Source organism: Cydia splendana, chromosome Z (genome assembly GCF_910591565.1).
Source record: "Cydia splendana chromosome Z, ilCydSple1.2, whole genome shotgun sequence".
NCBI lineage: Eukaryota > Metazoa > Arthropoda > Insecta > Lepidoptera > Tortricidae > Cydia > Cydia splendana.
In genome coordinates, this window is record NC_085987.1 from 35,345,451 (window position 1) to 35,365,088 (window position 19,638).

Consider the following 19,638-nt stretch of genomic DNA (forward strand, 5'->3'; position numbering starts at 1 on the left):
ACCTTCCTTATGGGACTTTTTATACTGTATAATGTTTAGAGAAAGATTCATGATCGTTTTAGGATTATTTTACCGAAAATTGTGGTAAAAACTGATTTTTGACGGCAGTCCCGAAAGTACCGAAAATACCGGGAAATCCCGGTTCCATTTTTGCCTGGTACCGAAAATCTCGGTTCTTTTAAACAGTACCGGTTCTGCAATCCCTATTACCAATATATACGGTCTGCAAAAACTGCTCAGGAAGCGTGGAAGAGTTTAGCAGACGTCTTCGAGGATGCTGGCCTTGTGAGAAGAGTATTACTACTGCGGCAGCTGCACAGGATAGAATTTAGTCAATTTAGCTCCATGTCAGAGTACATAAAAAATGTAATGACAATAGTGCAGCAGCTAGCAGATATTGGAAAAGTAATAGAAGACACTGAGGTTGCAGAGATGCTTCTCAGCGGCATGCCAGCGGAATATGACTCACTTGTGTCCAACTTAGAAATGGTAGGCATGACCGAGGAACTCTCAAGCGAAATCGTCAGGGCTCGCCTATTGCAAGAAGAGTCGAGGAAATCCGACGTGGAGAACAACACCGCATTGTTATCGAAGAATAGGCCCTTTAAAGGGAAATGTCATTTCTGCAAGCGGCCAGGTCACACAAAAGCACAATGCTTCAAGCTGAAGAAGAACCGACCACGTAGGGAGGAACAAGCCATGGTGGCTTCCTTGATGGTGCAGCAGCAGTCGAAGAAGGAGTGGTTCATTGATAGTGGGTTTACTAGTCACATGTGTAATAATAGGGACTACTTCATAAATTTTAAGAATCATAGTACAAAAGTGACTGTTGCAAGCAATGGTGTTCTTCAATGCATTGGTATTGGTGATGTAGAGTTAACTTTAAATGGTGTAATTAGAAGGCTGACAAATGATCTGTATGTACCTGATTTAATTTCTAATTTAATGTCTGTTAGTAAGTTGGCCAAAAGCGGTTTCAAAGTAGAATTTAACAATGATGGAAGTGTAGTGGTTGACAGATTAAAAAATGTAGGGGGGGGGGGGGCTTGCATTCCCTCGCTAGGGCGAGAGATGTCAAGCTCCGCAGTTGCTGCTCCTGTGGTGACAACAGATATAAGTACTTCACCAGAGGCTGGGGCACATAAATCATAGGGACCTTATGGCTTTAGGAACAGGTTTAATATTATGTTGCAGAATGGAGACCTGGAGGTGGAAAGGACCTGTGTTACCTGCCTGCAGGGAAAACAAGCAGCAAAACCATTTCCTAAAGCGAGTACAACGGCGCCTAGAGACAAGCTGGCGCTGGTTCATACGGATGTATGTGGTCCTCTGCCGAGCAGCTTGAGTGGTGCAAAATACATTCTCAATTTTACCGACAATGCTACAAGAAAGTCATTTGTTTATCTATTAAGAAGAAAATCAGAGGTATGTAATAAATGTATAGAATTCATTAATATGGTCGAAAAGCAGTCTGGTTCTTCTGTCAAGTGCATAAGAAGTGACGGAGGTGGTGAATACTCCAGCAAACAACTTTCTAATTTTTTCAAGGGTAAGGGCATCTTGCATCAAGTTACAGTTCCATATTGTCCACAGCAGAACTCGGTAGCCGAACGCCTGAATTTGACTCTTATGAGTAAAGTTAGGTGTATGCTGCAGCAGTCCGGTCTTGACCGAAGGTTCTGGGCGGAGGCAGTCATGACCGCTGTTTACCTTAAAAACAGATCTCCAACAGCCGCTTTAGGTGGCCAAATTCCAGAGAAATTGTGGACAGGGTCAAAGGTTAACCTCAGCCATCTTCGAGTCTTCGGCTGTGTAGCATATGTAAAGGTACCTGATGTTAAACGGACAAAATTAGATGCAAAATGCAAACCATATATTTTTGTGGGTTATTCCGAGACAACCAAGGGTTATAGGTTGGCTAATTGTGCAGACCCAAGGAAAGTTGTGTTGTCTAGAGATGTGAGGTTTATAGAGAAAGAATTTTATAATTTTGGACATGTTAATAATAATGATAATCAGTTAGTCGGATAGTCCGCCGGTTCCTCTCTCTGCAGCCCTGACCACCGGTAGCTTGGGCCTTGCCCCGCTGCTGGCGGTACCCTAGGTTAGGTTTTTTATAATGTGTTTATATGTTTTTTTTTTATCGTTTTGTAAGTGTTTTTATATTTTACTTTTATATGCATATTATAAAAACCCTAACTTAAGACGAAAAATAAATAAAGAGAATGATAATCATTTTAATTATGAATTTTTAAATAATTCATTCAGGATTCAATGTACTTACGCCCTTGACGGAAATATATCATTTTGATCCCTTGTAACACTATTGTTCATGGTTGCAATGTGTTTAAGACGTTGTTAATAAAATGTATGTTAATGTTGAGCATAATGAGTTTGCATGTAGAGCCCACATGTATTGAATGTAAATGTTTATGTTACTAAGTGTCAAGTTTTTTAGTAATAGAGTCACATTTGTTCGAAATGTAGAGTCACATTTAAGCGAAATGTAGAGTCACATTTGTATGAAATGTAGAGTCACATTTATGCGAAATGTACAGCAACATTTATATGAAATGTAGAGTCACATTTATATGAAATGTAGAGCCATTTGCATGATTTGTAGAGTCAAATTTATATGGCATGTAGAGTCATTTTGCATATGTTAGCATGGTTTTTGTATAAGATTGTAATGCCTAAGGGGAAAGTATTGAAGTCTGTCAGTGTATGCATCACTTAATCTTATCTTGCTCTATGGTATGACAACACTGAAGTGTCTATTTTATGCGCCATGTCCTTCCTCTTTTCTCGAAACCTCCGTCATGATAGCATCGTCGCCGCTCCGCTCCCTAGAGTTCTAATGTTACAAGTCTTTTGCTGTATGTTAATTCATAATATAAGTTTATTAACCAGCCAGACTGAGTTTCCTTCGTGTACTTCAAGTAAGTCATCCCCTAGTCTGCGGGGTCCACGCGCACTCTGCGCACACCCCACGATATAATCAACAAACGATATAATATAATATATAAATACTTAAATACATAGAAAACAACCATGACTCAGGTTCAAATATCTGTATCACACCGCACCGCAGGACGTGCGCGCCGGTCGAAAAAAATCGGGCGGCGGCGCGCCACAAAAAAATCCACGGCGGTGGCGTGGGATTTTTCAACTTTTCAATATTAAAACGTATATAATGAAAAGCCACGCTTAACCCTTAAATCGACAAGGGAAAAAAATCTCAAAAAACTGTGTTAGTATAATTTTTTTGGTGTTATTATCTTATTATGTGGTTGTATTATTGTAGAAAAATCATCTATTTATAATAGTTTCGAAAAAAACATAGGTAAGTCAAATATGTTGGATGTTGCCAGGTTCGGTGTAAATAAAAAGATACGCCACATAATGCAAGACGTCCAGTATTTTGGACGTTGCCGAGTATACATACCGTAGGTACTTTATGTGCATAAGGTTTTTTTTTGTCAAATTCATGTCTTTTTTAATAAATATAGAATAATTGCATTTTTTTAATTACAAATACACTGATCATGTCAAGTCAACTTATGTTTAAGTATATGAGTTTAAGTAAAACCCATTTTTTTTAATATTTTACCAAAAACTATATAGCTCGTAGGTGGTAAAATTTTACCAGTCATTGACGTCATTTATTAAACTTAGCGGGGTATCGTAGGTTGCAGCAACATCTGAGCAATGGTTTTTACAATAATGCATGCAATTTTATAAATATTTTCGTAAGAAAATTCTCAAATGAAATCGGGTCTGTCTCTTGATTAGAGATGCCACGAATATTCGGCAACTATTCGGTTTCGACCTATTCGGCCACTTTGCCGAATATTCGGTATTTGGCCGAATGTTGTCTACTATTCGGCCGAATACCGAACATCTGTTGCACCTACCTAAAAAGAAAAATTACATAAATAAATACCCCAAAATTAGGTATATTCGATATTTAAAATGTATTCTTGGAAAGTAGTTAAATACGTAGGTACGTTTTTGAGCATTTGTTGATTTCAAAATATTTTGTTTTTATCATGGGTCTGATTTCATTGACTCTTACTACATTCATTAATTCTGTTCAACATAAAAATAGACCTTAGCAAACGATGCGATGTGCTTTATTGGCGAACAGTTATCATAATAATTGTGACTCAAAATGTTCGTATGCCATGCCGAATATTCGGTATTCGGCCGAGAGAGGGGCCTAATATTCGGTTTTCGGTATTCGGCCAAATTCACTATTCGGGGCATCTCTACTCTTGATGTTTGATAAACGCACAGGAAAAAAAATCCTTAAAATTATTTTTATCTATTTGGTTCATTACGTTGTAATACGACAAGTAATGACTTTTTAAAACGTTTTGTAACACCTAACGTCCCTCTGTTTAATTTATTTACCATAAAAATTACCAGAATATTTGATAATTTTACTCTTCGCATACTTGGCAATGTCCAACATACTGGACTTAGCAAAAGTGCCGTGTAATCGACAACGGTTAAAACACTGGTCATTAGTCATTAGACTTTCTAAATGTGTTTTACCCATACATACAACACATTTTTATGTAAATCATACTGCCACATAAGAAATAGTAAGTATGGTGTTGGTGTGACATAAAATAGTAGAAATTAAATTATATAACCAAAAATTTCCATACTAAATTATTGCCATGTTTAAGTAAGTAAGTATTTTACGTCAAAAATGTGCGAGTTACGTAGGAAGTGGCGCTCGCTATAATTTTGAACTATTTCTTATCGGACTATTTATACCCGTACTTTTATTTGTCATTTAAAGGGTCGTCCACACACCTTTAAAACCCTACCTTATAGTTGTCAAGACATGTCTTTAGTCTATTCCCCAAAAAAGAATTTGCGTATACACGCAGTATCTTTTTGGCCATTTTACGATACTTCGTGTAATTACCACTTAAAAAATATTGAATGAAATACAGTGTTGCCAACCTGATTTTAAATGTCATCTCTGACAAATAAGTGAACCGTTTTTTTTAAATTTCATTTATTCATTCATTCTTTTCCCGCCCGTACCCTCCATTTTTGCTACTTCTTGAATTAAAAATATTTGTTAAATTTACAATTTTATTTCAAAGTAAGTGCTTGGTCGTAGAAAAAGTATTGTATGCAACGTTGTTTAACTGAGTCAAACAAATACTCGTGGCGTCTTTATTAACAATTTTCGGCTTCGCCTCAAATTGTTACTCACGCCACTCGCCTGTTTTGACCTCTCTTAAACAACGGTTGCATAAAATACTATTAACGCTGCATAATACTGTCTTATAAAAAAATATTCGGCGCGAATTTTAAACTACCGGCGGCGGCGGCGGCGCGCTGACTCCTTATGGCGGCGGCGCGCCGCGGCGAAGCGCACGTCTACACCGCACGCGCCGTTAAGTGGGTTAGGTTTTTTAACAGCGATCCTCACAGAACCGAACAAAAATGGGTTAGGTTAGGTTAGAACAGCGAGCCTTACAGAAACGAAATTATACTAGAAAAGTGGGTGGTTTTACCTCCTTTTTTACATAGTGCACCAACTACAATAATCTTTCATCGGCCCCCATAGAAGTCGGGTTTTTGTCTTAAAAATTATATATTATTTTACACATAACTTAGGTACGGTGACATCTGTCATCTCCATAATAACTTAAAACCTTCGAGCAACACGGAAGGGAGGCGGCATTCGCACTATTTCCCCTCTGCCGAGGTACAAGATTAGCGCGTCAATCTAATCTAGCGCGGGTAATAAAACTAGTTGCACTTGGATTTTTCACTAGACCGAGTCCAGACGCGCGCGTGAACACTGCTGCACAAAAATGCCTGTTTGCTCGGTTTTTTGTTATAAAAAGAGGTCGGGGACATCAAATTTACAAAAAGAAAGTGTTACATTTCACATGTAATATTTTTTTTTACATATCATACGTTTAATTATATTCAAACACAATTATTATATTTTAGTCTCATGTAATTGTTGGATTTATCGATTTTGCTCGCTCAGTACAAATTTCGGATCGGTCGAGCGACAAATCCGACTTCTCATCTCTCAGAATACAATAACATACTTCAACGAAAATGTGTTAGTGTGCGTGTTATGACACTTTTCACTCGTCCGTACACAAAAAGAGATCGAGGTTTGCAAGATTTGTCTTTGACGTGTGTCATTTTCTATGTATTTGTGTCGTCATTACAGATTGGATTTTGTATGTAAGTGTGTGAGAAGTGCGACTGTGTGCACCTTTCCCCCCGCGAAAAATGGCAGAAAGATTTGTACGGTGAGATATCGCTTGGGCCCCTCCCTTCCGATGTGTCGGAAGCCGGTGTTGCTCGAAGCTTAAAACTTTAAAACCAATGACCTTTTTATTTATGTAGACGTGTGACGTTCATAGTTGACAAAACTAAAATTTGATCCAACGATTTTGACAACTTGACAGGTTGGCGCAAAGAATATAATACTCACTAGGAGAAGAACGATAACTCCATACAAAAAAATGTCCCTTTCAAAAGTTCGTTTATACTACTAGCGCTCTGGTAGGATACCATTGTAATTAGAATTGACAACCCGTTTAGCCTAGCGGGTATTGGCAGTAATCCAGTTCAGGAAGCTAATGGTCCTGGGTTCGAATCCCAGAGAGGGAACTTCTTTTTGTATTTTTTTCTTTTTTGTTGGGGTCAGGTTTTTAAGAGCCCATCAACGTGCACACTAGCGCCACTGCTGAATACATTAAACTAGTTTTTATGTTATTGGATTCGTCAATCTACCCGTCCAAAGTTAAAACGGCCGTTTTTGTTTTGAGCTCATAGATCGACGAATCCAGCAACATAAAATCTAGTTTGATGTATTCAAAAGGTACCTAAATACACAATACAGTCCGTAGCGGCCCCTTTTTTAAATACATGTCGTTAAATTTAAATAATCACGATTATTTAGCAGTGGCGCTAGTGTGCACGTTGTTGGGCTCTTAAATTAGCATTTCACAAATAAGTAAAAAAATACGTTAAAAGATAATGATTAGGTACTATATTCAGAAATTCGTGAAATATAAAAGGTAACAAAAAGTTACGTATTATTAAGATATAAATATTTTCATAATACATATGAATACATACACTGATATGGCAAATGGTTACAAGTTGTTATTACATCTATCCGGTTATCGGACATTTTCTGCTTCACAGCTCCGCGCAGCGTTCTTGGTCACCGGGAAACTAGTTTGGATATGCGGCAGATACGTGCCCTTCTGAGCTTTTTCCAAGAAATCATATGACGGCCCAGGATTATATTATTATCTCACGCTCAAGCCATCTGCTGATTCACTTTCTAAAACAAAATAGTCAAAAAATTAAACAATATAATCTATCTTCCTAATTACTAACGTCGCTAATTCCTAGGGTTACCAGCTTAAACAATGTGGGGTTTTACATCTATGTTGAATTTTGATTATAATTTCGGACGCGATATAGCGTCCGCGGGACTTACGGGGATAGTAAGATTAAATTATTATATTTGAATTTGGTAATTAGCACGCTCATTTTTATTTAAAGATTAATATATATCTTACCTTGAAATTATCGCTGTTTCTGATTTACTACAACGGTTTCCACACACACATTAGGGCTTTCCATAATCCGGATAAGAATTGTTGATAAAGTCGCCATTGCCGGATACATACAGCAAGGAAGGAAGAGAGACAACGGTTTAAATTTAACTAAGTCTGTGCGAAGACGCATTTAGATATGTTGCTCGTACATATGAATAGTTTTTATTTTTAAAATTAATAGGTAAATAAATATATTTCAAGTGAATAAATCGTTTTATATCAAAATTGATATTTTTGCATTAAATGACTTAAATGACAGCATTGACATTACAGACTTTTATCTTGTCTATGTTCTTACCGGCCAGACCCAAATCAAGGCCTATCAAAGAGGCCAATTGACAAAGATTTTTTTTTATTTTATCAAGGAGGGTAGAGGCACGTCTACCCATCGTAGATTTTATGAACATAGACAAAGACAAACTGAAATATAATAGATAATAATATACATATATCAAAAAATAAATAATAATTTACATATGACTACTTCATAAAATACAAATCAAAATATATTTGATAAAATAATTTGATTTGTTCCTAGAAATCGTATAGACAAAGCCAGTTCTAGCAATGTTGCTGTAGTAAAATATTTTGATGTTAATTACTGGCAATCTCGTCTGGGAACGGACAACACATATACAATTTTGAAGGGTCACATCGTTTCAAGGAAGTCAATAGGCCTTGGGTTGGCGTCACCCATACTCGGAGTAATTAACAATGGAGCCGCCATTAACAGGCGTTCCCCTCTGTCGAAAATAGGCGGCCAATGGTCAACAACTTGTCAACCATATGTATGGACTGACGTTTATCTGACATGACGTACCTATACATTTGATGTGCCCCTCCCCCGCAAAAAACGGCAGACTATTTTGTACCGACGATTTTAGACATGGCGTCTCCGTTGGTTATATCCTCTAAGCACCCATACGACTAACTAAATATAGGTTCCGGAACCTATATTTAATGGCTCACGATCGTGCGCCTGGTACCATATCTACCTCAATTTACTTACATCTATGTTTAAAACACAAAATCTCGCAAAATTGTATTGACTGTATAGCATTTACCTACTTATAGCTTTTGATATAATATCTTGTATTACTTACCCCTTTTAACCCTTTTTCAGGCCGCACTAATCTACAAGGTTTTCGCGAAACATCCAAATATATTCCAATTAATCCACCTTTGATGATTCATTTGAAGACAACTCAAATTTCCCGAAAATGCAATCTAATTTGAATCTTAAATCGGAATGCTAAAGTTGAAATACTTAGTGGCGCGTGTGTGGTCGATAAATCGTACCATGTCTGGAAAAGAGTTAAATATAGCCTCGGCTTCCCTTCCATCTTACCTATTAGCGAAATAAACACCAAAAAAATAAATTACCTAGATATATCTAGGCTTCATGGATTATATCGATTATGTAGTTCGTAGAACTAGGTACATAGTTATTATTTCGACGTTGCTAAACTAATATATACTTACCTACATACCTATAGAATGTCCAATACCTACAATTATCTATTAATACATATCTAAGCTTTGTTAATTAAGAGTACTTCATTCCTATTTTACCTAAGTTAGGCTCTAGTAAATAATACATGTATTTAAGAATGTATGTAATATGTACTAAATATACATAAGTATGTACGTATGATATCATTGATCCACTACTGAAAAATTCACAATGCCGAGAAAATGTACACAACACGTTTATTTATTTGGGAAGCATATTGCTTAGGTTCTTTCATACTCGTATTACACGATCTTTAGCCTTTTATGATTCGAGATACAGATTTAATTACGTTATTTTTTAATTAATTTACTCGTATTTTATTAAAAAAGTCATTGTACCTACTATTTACAACTTTATTTAAAATGCTAAGCTAAATAAATACAAAATGCTCATTTATTTCAGGTACGAGTACTTAAATTATACTGGTAAGCTTTTCAGAGTTCCGTCGTTGACTTTAAAAGGAACCCTTATAGTTTCGCCATGTCCGTCTGTCCGACTTAGCTCAGCTTAGCTCAGAGATCGTTAGTTTGGCATGGGCCGTCTAAGCTAACTTAGCACCGAGTTGAACAGAACCAAGTGAGGGAGTGTCATGTGTCAATCATATTTTTATAGAAATTGAACATTTATGTATGAATCATATTTTCATAGAAATTTGACATTGTCACACTTTGTCATTGTCATTGCAAATACCATGGCGCGTTAGCCTGGCCCAACTGTGTCATCAGTTACAATGCTTAGAAATAAATTAATCAATATATTAATTACGCCGTCATAGTGATGACATAAGAAAAACGTTATAAAAAAAGAAAACTGCTTTCATGTGGGTATGATAAAATAAAACGTGATTTTTTGAAGTGAAAACTTCTTTAGCGGCGCTGTGCACTTTTTGTGATGGGTAAAAATGTTAAACTCGCGACAGCGTAAGACGTAAGACGCTTCGTAAGACGGACACGTCACCTGAGGGCCGATTTTTGAATTTCAATCGCTCGATTTCGTCACTCGCAAATTGGTGGAAAACGGCGAAATGCTAATTTTTGAAATACGAGTTATCGAAATTTGGAATCTATTAGTATTGACCACTCGATTTCAATTCTATTAGTAGAATTTAAATGCCTAGTAGTGGAGATATTATTTAACAAAATACAAAAAATCGGCCCGCAGATCGAAAAACTATTACAATGTCATTGAGTTTTCACTTCTGCCGGCACTCCCAGAGTGCAACCCGTTGTTTTGTTATATTTGTTTCCGACACAGATTTGAGATTACCTATTATGTATGTTTGAATCACGTCCACGTAAAGTAAGGATGAGTTTTTTTTTTGCTTTATCTCTATGGTCCTTACCTACTACGGTGGGGTATCTTCAACAACATATAAACATACATAGTTAGGTAAAGTAAAGTAAAGTAAAAAGTATTTATTTTCAAGAATATAGGTTACAGTTACAGATTATGTCAGGGGTCTCCGCACTAGGCTTTGCCTGTACCGCGGGGAACCAGGAACAATTTTTAACAGAACTAGGTTACTTAATAGCTAATACAAAAAACTTACTGGTGCCTTGATAAAAAGAAAATTAAAATTTGGTGACAAAATATAGCTGCCAATTTGTACCTATACGATTCATTAATACAACTTAAATCGGAACGGAACAACAGAAAATTATACAACTTAAATCTAGAAATAAAACTAACGAAATCCATAATAAAACTACATTAAAATTATATTTGCTATATTGGGAAAAAATAACTTTGAATCCCATAAACTTATTTAGCACTTGTCTTTAAAGTTATAAAGTTAGTCCCAAAGTAATCAATGAAATAGGACCGAACTACGAAATGTCCGTGCCGGAATGTCTATACAATCAATTTCCAAACACTGTTTACCTATATATAAATTGGAATGTTATAGGTACGTACTCGTATTACTCAATTATTCGTTTCTATTGTAACTATTTAATCGTATTGAAAATAACTTGTCTTGCGTAATCTGTTCTCATATTAAAGATAAAATGGTTTAAAATAGCGAAATATTTAAAGTGCTTTCACAAGGGTGCTAATTTTGGCGTAACGCACAACAGAAGTGTTAGGTACCGGAAGAGGGACGGATGCTACGCTGGTGTTGAGTCCAACTAAATCCGGCAACCCTATTGACGTCAAGCCGACTTCTGGCGGGATCAGGGATGTCTCTTTCACGACTTTAATAGCCGGGCCTCTGATGCTGGAGTTATCCACCGATCTTCTGAAGAGGTTTAAGTAAATACTACGTTTCTTATCTCCATGTTCGTCAGCCTCGATTATTTCCTGATCAAGAGGTTGGAGAGAGTATTCTGAAATCATGAAGCATATTATTTTGTTTTAATATCACGTTCCAAATCCCAAAGTTTTTGGTGGCGATCCACTGCCCAAAGGTTATCTGGAAGAGATCGCTCTTTAGCGATAAGCCCGCCTATTGACTTACCTCTACTACTACGTGCAATATTGTTTCTATACCGACATAATATTGTCCGTATTTAATTTATTGTTGTTTGAGGTACTTATCCAATAAAAACCAACCCAATTAAAGCAATCAAATAAAACAGCAGCTTATCCTAATTATAAGTGATTTTGTTTGCCTACAGGTCAGGTACTTGGTTGACACGAAAGTACCTATGTAGTATTTTTTCCCTATCTTTGCAAGCGAGGCCAAAAGCCAAACTGCAGGATGACCGCAAACTTTAAAACATTATAAGGTCAGAAGGCTTAAGTCAAACACTGGGGCCAAAGTAACACTTGTGGAGAATCCACATACTGTTACTCTGGCCCCAAGTAAAATAAACTATGTCCACCTGACCTTACATATAAACTTTTTTAAGTTAAATGCCAAAATGCGAAGGCCGAGCTTACTGTTTTACGTTTTCCCTCACAGCTCACAGTGGACGATTTCACTATCTCTTACTACGCGTAAGGTCTGCAACTTATCTTCAATTTTCATTTAAAAACATTCTGCCGGCGCTTCTTGAACATGAGAGGCCATATGACGGGCCAACTGGTCCACATCGTTGCCGCAGACGCACGTATGAGGAACACATATTCTGGACTTGGGTCCAATTAAGCCTCAAGCATATTGCTATCCTTAAACTAATTACTAATGCCAGGATCGCACGTACCGAGTAGAGTGGCGAGACAGTAAAACGAAGTACGAAATTGTTACTCGGCCGAGTAAAAATTCCATACTTCGTTTTACCGTCTCGCCACTCTACTCGGTACGTGTAACCGAGCCCTTAGATCCAGAACAGTGCCGATTTGTCTAGTGCGATTTGTGTAGTCTAGATGGGAGAGCTTTTAACCAGTGGCCTAATGCAGAATGCGCGCACGTTCAGAATACATTACCTGATCTTTTAACTAGTGGGATCTTTTTCCCTTTTGTGATCTGATCGAGAACAGTCAAGGAAGGGCTAGTGTCTGAGGATGCAATAGGTTGCACGGGCGCCACGGCCACAGCGCTCTGAGCTGTCACATTAGTCAACAGAGGAGCTGGAATGCCGCTCAAGTCTACAGCAGTGCCGTTGCTATGGTAAAATGACAAAGCTTCTTGATTGCCTCTGAAACAAGCATGTAGGTGTTAGATGAGTTAAAATTATGTTTGTTTGACTTTCGTCTGTCCCAAATTATGTTAATAATGAACGGGCAGTCCGGGAGACTTGCCCAGGTGACCAGTACGTCTACCATCAGTTTTGACATTGACATATACTTTCACGTCTACGTAACTTACTTTCTATGCATCTCGCTCGTACTCGCATATGCGAGCAATAGTGCAAGCGAGATGTACAGAAAGTAAATTACGTAGACGTGAGCGTTATGTCAATGTTAAAACTGATGGTAGAGGCTCTGAAACATTATTATTAAAAATGTGCCAGTATTAAAATATGTAATTATTGGTTAAGTTTTATGTTTTACACCAAATAAAGTATTTCTATTTTATACCTAACGATACCACAAAAAAAATTGATTTTGGCACATTTCACACATGATATTTTTAACGGGATTGAAAACATGCACTAGGTATTCATTTCAAAAGACTGAACATAGGTATGTCAAATCGAAAAAAATCCCTATGTGTACCTACTAAGTTTAACGCTAATTAGTATCTCAAAGGCTTACGTCATGTTAGCAATTTCGTCCTCCGATTTATTTGTTATAATTCCAACTTGGTATACCGTAGCATGAATTACATACCTGAAAAATACCAGAAAGCTGTGATACCTATTAGATATCAATTTTGCGCTCAAATATTTCGATAAATATTTCTATAAATTAATATGTATCATAGAGTAATATAAGTAAAGAAAGAGTGGTAACTCCGTACATCAGTTTTCTTACCAAAACGCGCGTTATTTCGTAGTCGACATCTAACGTCAAGTAGTAGAACTATCAGTACCCCTACTTGACACCAGATGTCACAAGTGTCGCTACTGACGAAAAATGTACTAACTACTAAGAAAACTGATGTACCTACGAAGTTACCACTCTTTCTTTACTTATATTACCTACTTTATGATATGTATTTATTTAAATGTAGGTAAGTATGTATAGTAGTATACCCTATAATGGACACGGAACCAGTAATGGGACAAAAAAACACAATTCCTCTAAAATAAGTATATAAAAGTAGTTTATAAACACTGGATATATTTGTATCATAAATAAGAGTCCTAGAGCTGATTATGTTTGAATTTTTATTAAATTCGGTTATTTTTTAAGAAATGTGCGTAAACCCAAAAGTTGTCGTGCCACTGAAAAAAAATATCACTAAAAATTCTTAACAACTTCGCTAAGAGAGGTGAGTTAATTTATTAAATTTTAATTAATTAATACTTGATGAAAACTAGAATGTGTTTTGTTAATTGCATTTACCATGAGATAAGGTATACAACACACTATCTTGTGACTCCACAGATGTAAAAAAATAGTGGTATTTGGCCCAATCCCATTATAGGAGCTGTAAAACTGCATACCTCCTATGATGGGACAATTGACATAATGATGCTTGCCATGCCATAATTTCATGTTTTAAACAATACAGAAGTAAAATGTAGTTACGAAATATGTCAACCAGGAGGTATTCTCGGACTTAGGATAAATTAATATCGTTTTTCCAAACTTTTATTTAACTTGCCCTGTTAGTTAGTGTGGGTCAAATCTTGGTAGCTGAATTTGACCCACTTTTCGATTTCCGATTCAGTTGAAATTTTGTGTAAGTACGTAATTAAGTATGCAAATCGGATGATAATGCAATATTATGATAACATGGACTTGATCTGATGATGGAGACAGGAGGTGGCCATGGGAACTTTATCGCAATAAACCCTAACTAATTGTGTTTGGGTATATTAGAATTGTCTCGATGAATCTAATACAATAATAATTGGCTGTGGAAAGAAAAATACATTCAGCGATAAAAGCTTATACCAAAAATTTATTTTTTTGCCATAACTTATTCCCCATTTCAATATTTTATACTGATAGAGCAATGTCCATTATAGGGGGCCCATTACTGGATCCACGTCCATTACCGGGGGCCCATTACTGGAGCTTTGGTGTCCATGACTGGAGAAAAAAAGCATAGTTTTAATTTGTTAATTATGTGGAAACTCATTGCAGTATCTTTAATACAACACGCCTAAAACATGAAAGGCGGATAGGACTTTCATCTTTTAACACGCTAAGCGGAAGACCATTTACATGTACAAGGGAAATAGCATAAATACTCCAAATTTCCTCTTAAATGTCCCATGACTGGTGCTGTTACTATAACCTCTTTTAACACATTCACAGCCAAGATCATAGTTCATACTTCATTTTTATATCTGAAACTATTTGTACCTATATGTAGGTAGGTATTAATATGAAAAAAAAAAACAGAGTCTGTACCTAATGCTTTTCGTCATAAAAAAGTACCTATAGCTAATAATTTCCTGTTACTTATATAAACATTTTTATAACATTAGGGGTTCACTTTAATATAGGAATGACAAAACACTTACATATCATTAGTCGAATTAGTAAGATTTGACAATGGGTCTACCGCTAAACCCAGTATCCCAGGAAAACAGAAGACGCTAAGTAGTACCTTAGAAAGAAACAGATTACTATCAACGAATATTTTTAAGCACGCTTTTATTGCTGACTTTACTTCTTCTCCTTTGTATGTCTATTCAAGTACATGTTAAGACTTTTGTAATGAGCCTAAAGTCTACATGTCTGGGTCTGTCCATCGAGTCAGATGTAGTGCATAATTATTTTCCATCGTATTTTCACGGAAACGTACGAACGAGTCTTGCTATTTCAGTCAGTCGGTAAAAAAGTACTGAGGTTAGCTGAAGTAGCATGACAAATACGAACGTTTCCGAGAAAATACGATGGAAAACAATCATTCACATCTGTAGTTCCTTTGACTGCCTTCCGACTACATCATCAGATCAACTTCGTTGATAGCATACTTAGTACAATGTCAACGGAATAAAACCGCCGAATTTAAGTACGCGTAATTTCAGCTCAATCAAAATCAAATTTCAGTTCAGTCAGAGATAACAATTTCACACTGTATAACAATACAATATATATACTTACCAGGAAGACGTCCATGTCGCTGGTGTACTTAATTAACATTGAGATAAAATCCGCGTATCGTTTTATATATATGTACGCGATTCAGTGTTACTGTTGTCATTAGTATCTTGGCGTTAGTACAAAGCGTAAATCATAATTATCACCTGCCCCTTGTTCTGTAGGTACTTGTTTATTCGCTTTTCACATGTGCGCTTATTTTCGGCACCGTACTAACCCTTAAGTACTAGGAGGAGTATATTATTATACCATGGATTACCCGTATCTAGGGTTGCCAGATCGAAAGGCGCTAATATCGGGAAAATATATCAATTTTTCGGGATTTTGGGACTACAGTCGGGAAAAAAAAACATTCAAATTAAAGTAATTGCATTAAAAACAACGATATTTTACATTATTGGCACTACGTCTGCTGCTCTGCCCATAGACGTATTTTTATATAAAAAATTGTATGTATAAATTCTTTGAGATCTTGAACAAACAAAAAAACCTAATTATCAACGCGGGTCGCTCGTTCGGACGACGACAGTTCGGAACATGAAATTATTGTTTTATTACGTGAAGCTGTTTTTCGGGACAGTTTTCACTTCGTCGGGAATCGGGAACACATGCAAAAATCGGGAAAATCCCGCCAAATCCCGACCATCTGGCAACCCTACCCGTATCACCAGCGGGAATCTTCCATAGCTTTATGTCCAACGGTCGCCCGTATCCCTCGCGAGGGCCGTTGGTACTAGGTACTTGTAGTCTTACATTAAAAAAAAACCCTTAAGTACTTAGGGTGATGTAGTAAGACTAAGGAGGTAGTAAGGGAGAGACAGGTTCCTGATAAAACGCGTTCGAGATGGCTTTGCATACTTATAGCTTTAGGTATTCTGTGCTGTAGGCATTAATCCGCGAAAGCTATAGTTGATAATTTTTTCCATACAAACGTGATGCCCTGTTTCCTGTCTGTTTACTATTTACCTTATCAACTGATTCAAGCTGAAATATGAACCCGCCTACTGAAAACGTTGTATTCTGACTCTCAGCAAATTTATTTAACGAAATCTAATAACTTTAAACGAGCAATTATTGTTTATTTATTTATATGTATTTATTTATATATATTTTTCGGGGATCTCGGAAACGGCTCTAACGATTTCAATGAAATTTGCTATACGGGGGTTTTCGGTTGCGATAAATCGATCTAGCTAGGTCTTATCTCTAAGAAAACGCGCAGTTTTGAGTTTTTATATGCTTTCCGAGCAAAGGTCGGTCTCCCGGATATTATTTAATTAAAGGAGTTATTTAATTTAATTAATTAGAGAGGCATAGCCTAAGTCCTTTTTTAAGAAATATTAAAATGTTGGTGGATTATTTATTGCCTAGTAGCCCACGTAGGTACCTACATGCAGAAAACTACAGATTCGTCGGCATATTGTCGCCGTAAATAAAAGTTCCTGTTAACGAATACAATTATGCGTTTGTATTCGTTAATCACACAGTCTTTTTTTCGATTCATGTACCTACCTAAGTAAAAAATGCACCGGATAACCGTGATGGGAGTCGTTGGCTGAAGTAGCCAACGACTCTTAGTGCCAGTGCACCATCTGCACTTGACAGACTGATCAACGCCTGGCGCGCTGCGGCGATTTACTATGAAACTTTCCATACAATCAAATATAGCGAACTCTTTCGATAACAAATAGTTTGGTGCAACCGACCCTTAATGCGGTAAAATATTTTGAGGTTATTATTGGAGGTTTTAGGCTTCCAAGGAAAGTTAGCCTTTTATTTCGTGTTAACGAGGACTTATTCGTTAAAAAATACGTGTTAATTGTATAGTTGAATTTTTTTTCGTCGGGAATTGTAATAAAGTAAAATAAATAGTATAAAAAATGCTTTCTGTGACGCGTAACTCGCGAAAGTTTTCCGTTTCGTAAGTATTGCGATGCCTACCTACAGATGCGACTAAAAATTAAAACAAATGGCAATATGACATATTGTTAGCATAAGTACTTAAGGCGACGGTAGCGGTGGGTAAAATTTCAGATTCTGTCAATTTACCCCATTTCACACACAAGCTCACTTCACGCACACTACCTCACTTTACTGGGACAGGTCAGTGACCCATCATGTTTTTTTAAGATTGGACTTTTAGTTTAGTATTGACCACTAGCCTCCTTTGAGGGTAAAAGCGTTCCATTGAAAGATGAAAGAGAAACAATGCATTTAATCTTGCTTCCCTTGTCTGTTCATGTCACACGTGACGTACCTATTTAATTCATTTGATTGTTGACTGTTTTACTACCTAATATTGCTTTGTCGAGATACGCGTTTTGTACAATTAAAGCGAATAAAACAAGATGTCATTAAGTCAGATGTAAAATGTTATTTACTACTCTATACGGTTTTTCATAAGGTGCAAAATCCATTCAATAGGAATTTAAATAAATAAAGTTTCAGCAGGGTGGCAATTCCATTTTGGCGGATAAAGCGAAACAGAATAGTTCTATCGAACCTGCTTACAAATTTTCACGAGAATCAGTTGAGAAATGTGATCTGCAAAGGAGAACATACAAAAGCATTTTTGCCCAAGCTGAAACGGAGACCTTTGCTAACGCTCGGCCAATGATGGTTTAGGTACACCTATAAAAAATGGTTGTCCCTGCTGTAATTTTAATATCTTTATATTTCAACCGGTATAGTTTTACCTTCAAAAATAATCGGTATCGCTAAACAATAGCGGTACCTTTTACTACTTATACGTTCACGAAATCGGTATCTGCATAACTTGATTGTTAGTAAACTAACCTGAAAAATAATCTCAAAATCACCGAAACATTTATGTACAGTCACCTGCAATAATATGTTACGTCATTAGCGCCAACTTTGCCTCCAGGGAAACTTTGCCCAAAACGACAATTTTAAACAAATTCGTTAATGTAGAAAAAATACAATAGTTATGGCCACCCTGCTATTTTTAGTAGAATATAGGTTATATTTCTGACAAAACTATATACCAAACTTGTGCATAACTTGACTTGGGAATTTTGATTTGAGCGAGTTGTCTAATATAGGGTATATTTCGGCGGGCAAAAAATTTATAAATAATAAATGCAAGTAGAAAAAATTGAGAACCCTTTGACAAATATTTCCGGGTTTGAGTTATAACACATGAAGCATAGATTATGTCTATTGAGATTTAAACTAAAAAGGCCTAAGTACACAAAAGTTTTAGCGGTGGGCAAAATAATCCGGTAATTTGGCATCCATACCAACATTGCCCACCACCAAAAACGGATTAGGGTTGTCACTTTCATCTAATTTACCCAACTTCGCAAGTAAAAGAAGGTTATGTTTGTACACTAAAATAAGTTTATAAATATATACTGTATTTAATTTGTCTTATTATCCTTTATTTAGATGTTTTATCCCGTTAACGAATGAAAAACACAACAAAAATCATATTTTTGGCCATTAAACTATTGTAACAGATTTTCTCAAAAGTGACAACCCTAGCCTTTGTAAAATGCTTAGGCGAGCCTTATTTGGAAATGGGCAAAAACGGGTAGGCAACATTGCCCAGCAAATTTATTTTAAAGTTTTTACACTTATCGCTATTTAAGTCATTAACAGGGAATGGTAGGATTGCCCAAAACCTTTAAGTGATCCTTAGACATCATCATCATACGAGCTGTATTTGAATACCAAATTGACGTGGGCAATGTTGGCGAAAACCCCGGATATCTTTGCCCGCCCTCTAAAACGCAAAAAAATGGGTAAAAAATATATTTTTTTCAAATAAACTGATGCGTTTGATCACAATGGACGTGCTTAGCAAAAAAAGTCATATGTGATGTTTTTTGAGAAATTCGTTTTAAAAAAAAAGCGGGCAAAGTTGGTGATAATGAC

At 36.4% G+C, this 19,638-nt stretch overlaps 1 protein-coding gene across 1 annotated transcript; it reads right to left on the minus strand.

Moving 5' to 3' along the window:
* Positions 1-10,538: 10,538 nt before the first annotated feature.
* Positions 10,539-15,825, minus strand: LOC134803976 (uncharacterized). The gene is made up of 5 exons (XM_063776823.1): positions 15,745-15,825; positions 15,159-15,244; positions 13,276-13,350; positions 12,505-12,716; positions 10,539-11,462 (listed from the first exon to the last, which is right to left on the minus strand). The coding sequence occupies exons 1-5, from the start codon at positions 15,781-15,783 to the stop codon at positions 11,167-11,169; spliced, it is 708 nt and encodes a 235-aa protein (XP_063632893.1). The 5' UTR covers positions 15,784-15,825; the 3' UTR covers positions 10,539-11,166.
* Positions 15,826-19,638: the final 3,813 nt, after the last annotated feature.

Excerpts from the sequence above, each read along its gene's own strand:
- LOC134803976 (XM_063776823.1), bottom strand. The coding sequence starts at position 15,783 with ATGTTAATTAAGTACACCAGCGACATGGACGTCTTCCTG. Across the intron at positions 15,245-15,744 it reads GCGACATGGACGTCTTCCTG|GTACTACTTAGCGTCTTCTG; the intron begins GTAAGTATATAT and ends TTTCTTTCTAAG. Across the intron at positions 11,463-12,504 it reads CCCACTAGTTAAAAGATCAG|AATACTCTCTCCAACCTCTT; the intron begins GTAATGTATTCT and ends TCATGATTTCAG.